Source organism: Pinus tabuliformis, chromosome 9 (genome assembly GCF_031772625.1).
Source record: "Pinus tabuliformis cultivar Carrire ecotype Pingquan chromosome 9, CPIR1, whole genome shotgun sequence".
Taxonomy (NCBI): Eukaryota; Viridiplantae; Streptophyta; class Pinopsida; order Pinales; family Pinaceae; genus Pinus; species Pinus tabuliformis.
Window position 1 is genome coordinate 783709613 of NC_142307.1, and position 7876 is coordinate 783717488.

Consider the following 7876-nt stretch of genomic DNA (forward strand, 5'->3'; position numbering starts at 1 on the left):
GCAGACTTGGATTAGGATGACCGATTGTTGTGATGGGTCTACTTAGTAGGACTACATGGGCAACTTAGTCATGGACATCAGGTTGGATACTTGGAGCATGGCAGTCTATGCAGGAGCACTTGTAGAGGTGTCACTTATGGGCATCCAATGAGGAGTGCCAATGCAGGGATGTTGTGCAGGTAGATTTTCTGGTGTGACATGGAGATGTTTTACTTATGAGCCGATGGAGAGGTTGTGCACTCATGTACAACAAGGCCATGGACTTGGATGGAGTTATGAGCAGACTATGGAGCATTCCTACTACATGGAGAGCTAAGGCATCTTGCAGAGACCTTTGGGCCAAGACTTGTATTCTTGCTAGGATTTTGGTTGGAGATGACTCATGGAGCTCATAATGACATGAGATTGTTGTCACTTTTGGGACTTCATATATGGTGGACTTGGAGGATCTAACGCATTCAGGAGCTAAGGTCAGATACTTTGATGCAGGATGGGGTGCATACTTTCGAGTACATGTATGGGTGTGGCTTGGAAGAGTGACTTGATGTGGAGGATCGATATGAGACACTTTCGAGTGATGTAGTTACAACGATGATGATGCCTTGGTGGCAACACTTGGGCATGGGTTTAGCCGAGACTTAACCACTTTGACACATGGGAGTTGACTGATCTATGATCATGGGCAGCACATGGATAGATGAGACAAGTGTATACTTGTTTCTATGGTAGACATGAGGGATGGAAAATTACAGATATGATGGAGGTTGCTTCATGGACCTGGATGTGGCACATCGAGAGTCGAGAGATGATCTCTTCACCTTGGGGAGATGGATGTTTTGCAGATGGATGATGATGTTGGACATAAAACATCATGGACAACATGTTGCAGACAAGATGAGGACTACTTCATGGACCTGGGCATGGCTTATATGGAGATGAATTCTTGATCGAGTTGATGACATGACGGGATGTTCTGAGAAACGACTGATGGTGGCATGAGGATGTGCATTCTCATGTTTTGAGCGTGACAGTTGGATTAGCTACCCAACTAGTTCAGACATGGGGGACGTCAGTGTACAGAGATGTGTTAGCATTGTGTTGGAGTATCATGGCAGTAGTTCACACAAGGACAACACATGATAAAGTCAACACGAGAGGTTGCAGGAAACATGTAGCTTGGATGGAAGGACCAGCCTTCCACGATGGGGAGTATCATGTGGAGATTGTGACAGGGTGGTTGATGGTCATGGATTGAGATGATTTCCGATGTATGACATAACGATGGGGTGTATACCTTGGTATGGTTATCTTGGTGACAGACGGTTGCCGGGGCGCGATATTGTCGAGGACGACAATGATTTCAAGTGGGGGAGGATGTAAGGACCTGCGATCCAAGGCATGACCACCACGCAACATGCGACTCGTTTGGCAAAGGAGCAAGTTGGGAAACAAATTGCGAGCTACTTCCATGACCAAAACGCACGAAGGAACAAGTTAGTAATGCGCATTAGATGAGGGAGCAAAGTGTTTATAGTGTGGGGAGTGATGGCTCAACCCACGGGTAGACCTTACATATTGTGGTAGCTTGTGCATAGAAGTGTTGGCCAACCAACACCAAACAAGGGGAACGAACTATATGTAAGGGCGTTGGCAAGTCGGCTTAGGCAGCGCGACTTGTCCAATGCACCATATAAATAAAACGTGCGATGAAGGCATTTGAGTACACGAATTCAAGCGATGTCTTTCAGTGGTCAAGTGTAGTGTGAGGTGTAGGTCGCAAGGAGGGACAGAAGGAGGGACATAATTTAAACCGTGGGGACTCTAACTGAATATATGCGTCCATTAACCATCCATTTAGTTTGTTACTGTAATCGGAAAAAGAGCTAACAAATTTTGGAAAACGAAATGTTAGCAATTCGTTTTATTTTAATGGTGAATTCACCCACCAAATCTATGACAGACTCCAAAATTTAAATCTCAAATAGTCGTATCTCGTAAGAAAATAGATAATTGAATGAAAGATCTCCAGTGATAGTATTAAAAACTAAAGTTAAGTGATCAAACGTGATGAAGTCTTTTAGTAAAACTGGCTTGACAGATCCGCGCTTCGATTCTTGACAGATTCTGTTCTGGTTAGAGTCAGGGTATTTCTGTTATAGAATCTTGATTTTTGCGTGACAAATTTAAGATGTTGCTAGATAGCTTGATTAGAAATCGCACTGAATATATCAAATGGGTTACCAAAAGATTTATCGCAGAAAATAATTTGATTGCGTCGAATATTATCCACATTATCCATATTATAAATAGTTACAATTCCGCATATTAATATATAAACGACAACCACAAAATTCTTGAAACGCAGAAAATGGTCCAACGTACTCATGAATTTGATTTTCAGATAAACGACACTCAAGCTGGCACATGACCTATAAAACAACGGCTACTTCATCGTTTCTTTTTTTTTCACCGCTTACTTGTTGAGTAGCTGGTGCTGCATTTTGTGCTGGTGCTCTTGTTTCCTTGTTCATTCTCATTCTCAATCTTGATATAGAAATAACCAGCGGCCATCGGTGGTCCAAGTCGATTTTCATTGGCAAAAGCTCTGGTGCTGAAGTTCTCCCGCGAGTTCGGCTCAATTAAGGGATGACATGGATCATTGAACAATGTGAAAACCATCTTGCTAGTACGCGTGGGTGTCGGAGCTTCGTACGCTTGAAGACTGTCGCTCGGCAAAACTAATATTGCAACACAAAGAAACACATGAGATTTTGATCATTCGATCCAACACGTTAACACGCATTAAACCGGAATAACATTAACACATTCAATCCAATGATTTCAAAGATCAAGAAAAAGTGGCAACGGCCATGATATCCATACCAACATGACACTTGCTGCTAAGACGTTGGATATTCAACCTACACAATGTACAGATTAATGGTGTTGTTTAGATGAAATAGAGAAAGGTGCTATATATTATTCAGAAATTTGCGAGAGGATTATGACATACCAGTGCAAATATTCGTGCCCAGGAGTTTTAGGATCAGTCATCACCTAATTATTTGGATTTATGAAAGACTTTAGTTGTCTGGTTATGAAAAGTTCACGACAAATAAATAATAATCGTGAATTGGAATAAAAAGTAGTTACCAATATGAATATGGAGTTGAGAAAGATATCGGGGCGAGGGATCATATTAGAATCTTCGTCAAAAAAATAGAGTGGTTGGGCTAGCATGTCATCGGGTGACACTTGCTCGCCCAAGCTGGTTTCCATGTAGCCGCAGAGTACAGAAAACTTGTAAAGAGGAACGAAATCGTCGACAACCCCGTCGATAACTCCTGCTACCATAAGCTGCCTTCTTATTTCCTGCATCCGCCATTCTTGAAGCATTCTCTTGTTAGGGCAGAAAAATCCCAGTCGAAAGCCGTCAGAGCAAAATGACTGTGGCTCCGCCGGATAAATCAGAAGCACGATTTGATGGCTGAAGTTGTGTTACGCTGCTACTTTGATAGCATCTATTATAGAGCTAGAGCTATATATAAATAAATTAAATTGCCGTTAATCCATCAACAGGTGTCACAATATTTTTCATATTAGCTATATTAGTATTATTACTTATAAAATTCATGGAACAAAATTTTTATTATTATTCACTATAAAAATTCCAGTCACAACATTTTTAGTCATGAAATTTCAATCCCCACTTTCTCATTAAAAAAATTAACTTTTAAATAAAGTTTATTGCAAGAGCATTCTTGAATGCCATATATTAATAATATTACATGCCCATAAACAATAAATGGTATTGGTATTTATATAATTTATATTTAAATGATATATTTTTAATTAATTTAATTTAAAAATAGAAACAATATATATTTTTAAATAAATTTTAATATTTGATGATGATGATGATGGTTAACGACCAAATTGATCTATCGGACCTACAATTTTTTGAGTTTTTAATCATCTGGCTCCTCGTCTTTCTTGGCGAGATTGGTGTTGTAACTTTTTTTTTCTCTACGGTCTTCCAACTTCCTTTATCTTGCATCTCCTTCATCTCTTCTGGTTCTTGGGACATTGGTGTCTTAGCTTCACGATTTATTGTGCTCGTCCTTTTGAAGATAGTCGGAGAAGAAGTTTGGTCTAGGAGATCTACTTTGCTGTTAAATAAAGATTTATTTTGTACAGTATTCGAATCCTTATAACTGTTGATTTGTTGGGTGGGACTTTCTCCCTGCTTGTCTTGAGAGTTGTTTCTTTCTTGCCTGATTTCTTGTGATTCAGAGCTTTCTCTAGAGTATTCTTCTTTGATGACAGTGTAGTGTTATTTCTGTGCTCCTTCCCACCATGTAGATCTATGATGGTTTCTTCTAGCAGAGTTTTTCTGGGAGGCTTTTGGGCAATTTTTGGCTAGATGGCATGTCTCAAATCAGGATCGACATCTGAAGAGGACACTTTCATAATCGAGTTTTTGGTTCCACACATTGTCTTTACTTGTTAGGATTATTTCACCTGGGAATCCGGCACTGAAGTCCATTTCCACAAAGATGCATGCATAGGTGGTTCTGGCATATTCCTCTGTTTCTGGAGATATTCCAGAGATGCAAGGGTAGGTTTGGTAATCTCACCCAAACTGGTGCTGAGGTTATCACTGTTGTAGAGGAATCGAATGATGGGTTCCATGGCTTCATGAATAGCCCTGATTTTTCCCAAAACCAGGGACCGGAGTCTAGAATACATTGTCTGCTTTCAGGATTTTCAAAATCTACTATAAAGAAACCCCTAGCACAAGGGTAGATATTAATTTCATCAGAAATGACACGCTTCCATACCTCCGAGATCCATTTGTGGAGAGCTTTCAGCTGCGGCCAAAAACCATTGAATCGACAGATTAGGGCACTTTCGGAAAACTTCAAAGCCTCATCGAGTGAGGCTTGGACCACCTGGATAGTGGGAGTTGGGGCTTCACTGACAATATGGGCAGGAGTTTTCCTTCCAGAACCGGATGAGCCAACAGCTATTTTCGCGAAGCTAAGAGCCATATTTTACTTCCCTATAAAACCCAGCCGTAGAAAAATAAGGCAGAAGATAAGATTAGATCTAGATCTAGCCACAGAAGATTAGATCTAGAACCTAGCCGCCTAGATCCAGATCTAGCTGCAGAATATTAAATCTAAACCCAAAATGTACCAGGAAAAGTTTGGCAGAAGTGGTCGTTTTACGGTTTTTACAGTCACACGATGAGAATCCTCATTCAAAATAGTTCGCCATGAATAATTATTATTCAAAAATATTATAAAGTAATTTATAGAATTTAAATCTTTAAAGTTTATTTAATAATGATTGATAATTAAATTAAAATTTTAGAAATCTTATTTTAATATAGAAATATTTACTATTATTTGTAAATAAGAAACATTTATTTATTTATTTTTATATTTATGTTCAAGGTATTTTTTTTTGAGAAAAGATCCCTTTCTATGCCACCCGTGTTGTAGCGTGTCGCTGATTTTGGTGCTAGATGACTCAAATAATGTATTCTATTGGATTGAAGAACGATATTGGTGAGTTACCATTTGAAACAATGATCGATGATGTTGCAGTTAATGAAATCATTCAAATCCAAAGCATGAAAATAATCAAATAACAAAACCCACTGCAACTTTCTCAATGCCTTGGATAAATAAATGCTTTGTGAAAGTAGAAGTGTTCACACACAACAACCTCTATGCTTGAAAATTACATATGCTGAAAAAAGATGAGATAGTGAAAAACTCTTTAGGATCGAGGAGGGGAACTTGAAATCATCAGCTTACGAGCAAATGACCAAGGATGATCGATCGCAGGATCCAAAGTAGGCTTTGAAATTTGCATGCGAGACAAAATTTTGGAGGGTGATTGTAGCCACTACAATAGCACCATAGGGTATGTGTTTACTGTAGGTGGAACAACTATCAGTTGGGTTTCAAAATTGCAAAGTGTTGCTGCACTCTCAACAATGGAAATAGAGTATGTTTCAGCTACAGACGTTAGTAAAGAAATGATTTGGTTACAAAGATTGTTGGATGAATTGGGTAAGAAGAGAGAGTTTGGCAGGTTATATAGTGACAAACATAGTGCCATTCATCTTACAAACAACTTTGCATTTCACTCCAAGACTAAACATATATAGGTCAAGTACCATTTCATACGGTTAGTGTTGGAAGATGGACAACTGAAGCTAGAAAAGATACACACTAGCTAGCATCCTGTAGATATGTTAACAAAAGTTGTAACCAAGGAGAAACAAAGATTCTGCTCAGTTTCAATTGGTCTTCAAGTATGATGATGAAGATGAGAAACAAACAAGTCCAAAATGGAGCCATTGTCCAACAAATGAAGTAGCGGTGGAGTTGTTATAATTAGTCTCCAAGTGGGAGATTATTGAGTGTGGAGTTGCATTATCTTATTTATTCAAAGGTATCACCGCATTGGAAATTGGTTCGTAATGGGGTGGCAATGTCACCCATTTTTGCACACCACCGTGGGGGGTGACCAAGATTCTTTAGAGCCTCCCCTGGCGGGGGTTTTGGGGCAGCACCTCTGAAGCTAAAAATAGAGGTAAGATTTCCTTGTAAAATGTTGTAATTTCGTAGACAATCTAGGTCATTCATTAGGAAAAAATCGGATGGTAGAAGCTATGTTTAATTTAGGGTTTTTTTCCTATAAGGCAACCCCTTGCTATATATGAGGGAATTGTTCTGAGAAAGAAAGAGAGAGGAGATTGTGCAAGAGAGAAGAGGGAATTACAAGAGATTCGTTGTAGGTTGTATCTCTTCATTTTTCTAGATAATATAAAAGGAAGGATTGGTTGTTTCTCTGTGGACCTAGCCCAAATTAGGTGAACCACATATATCTGTATCTCTCTTGTTTTATGTGTTTTTCTATATTTATATTTCTACAATATTTTATGTGTTCCATTTCTCTGTAATATATAATCTCACCACCCTCAATTTTTGTCATCTTATTATTTGATTGATTACTAATCTCCTCTATGGATCCTTATCTCTCAAAATTTGCTAAAATTAAAGACTAAGAAAATCAGTAAATCTCATCAAACAACTCCATCATCAGATCTCTATTGTCATTCCCTCATATATGTGTAAATTGGAAAACCAATTTACAATTGGATTAGCCAATGAAATTTGTGCCACACTCTTTATTTTTAGCCATTATTCTTTCTGACCCACCCCCCTCCCTTACTAAAATAGAAATTCAATGAAATAACAACTCAAGGTATCAATACCCCAATTCTCTTAGTAAACAATGAAATAAATGGAGATGGGCTATATTTTGGTTTAAATTGTAGCTTGTCAAAAAAGTATGGGTAAGGGTTATTTCAACATGAAACAATTCCCACCTTTCCATCTCCCACTCAATGTAGGTGCTCCACCCATTCTATTAAATTTTAAATGATTTTTATTAAAAGAAAAAACATAATTATATCATTACAGGTTTTAATAAAATATCCATATTGAATTCTTTTAGTAGTACATGTCACAATTATATTACAAGTACAGTTTAAAAAATAAAGTGTTACAAATGAGCAATGATGCAACATCGTTTCATAATGACTCTTTCATAATGAATTCAATTTGAACCATGAGAGAGATTCAAATGTTGTATTATACATTTGTAAGTGGTTGAGATCTCATGATATGGTGTAGAGGGAGCTGATAATGAACCAAGTGAACCAGAGGGTGAATTTTTGAACGTGGTAACTTAGGCCATCTCAGATGTGCACAATGTAAATGTAGAACAAACTCAACTTGAAAGCATGTTAAAAAATGGAGCAATGGAGGAGTTGTCTCAGATGCTGTTGGTGCAG

At 38.2% G+C, this 7876-nt stretch overlaps 1 protein-coding gene across 1 annotated transcript; it reads right to left on the reverse strand.

Annotated features, from left to right (window-relative positions):
• Positions 1-2466: 2466 nt before the first annotated feature.
• On the reverse strand, positions 2467-3354 carry LOC149151068 (protein TWIN SISTER of FT-like). The gene is made up of 4 exons (XM_089443046.1): positions 3154-3354; positions 3014-3057; positions 2884-2921; positions 2467-2738 (listed from the first exon to the last, which is right to left on the reverse strand). Exons 1-4 carry the CDS (start codon positions 3352-3354, stop codon positions 2467-2469), a joined length of 555 nt encoding a protein of 184 aa, XP_089299172.1.
• Positions 3355-7876: the final 4522 nt, after the last annotated feature.

Coding starts and splice junctions, on each gene's coding strand:
- LOC149151068 (XM_089443046.1), bottom strand. CDS start 3,354: ATGGTAGCAGGAGTTATCGACGGGGTTGTCGACGATTTCGTTCCTCTT. Junction 3,058..3,153: donor TCAACTCCATATTCATATTG/GTAACTACTTTT, acceptor CCAAATAATTAG/GTGATGACTGATCCTAAAAC. Junction 2,922..3,013: donor GGGCACGAATATTTGCACTG/GTATGTCATAAT, acceptor TACATTGTGTAG/GTTGAATATCCAACGTCTTA.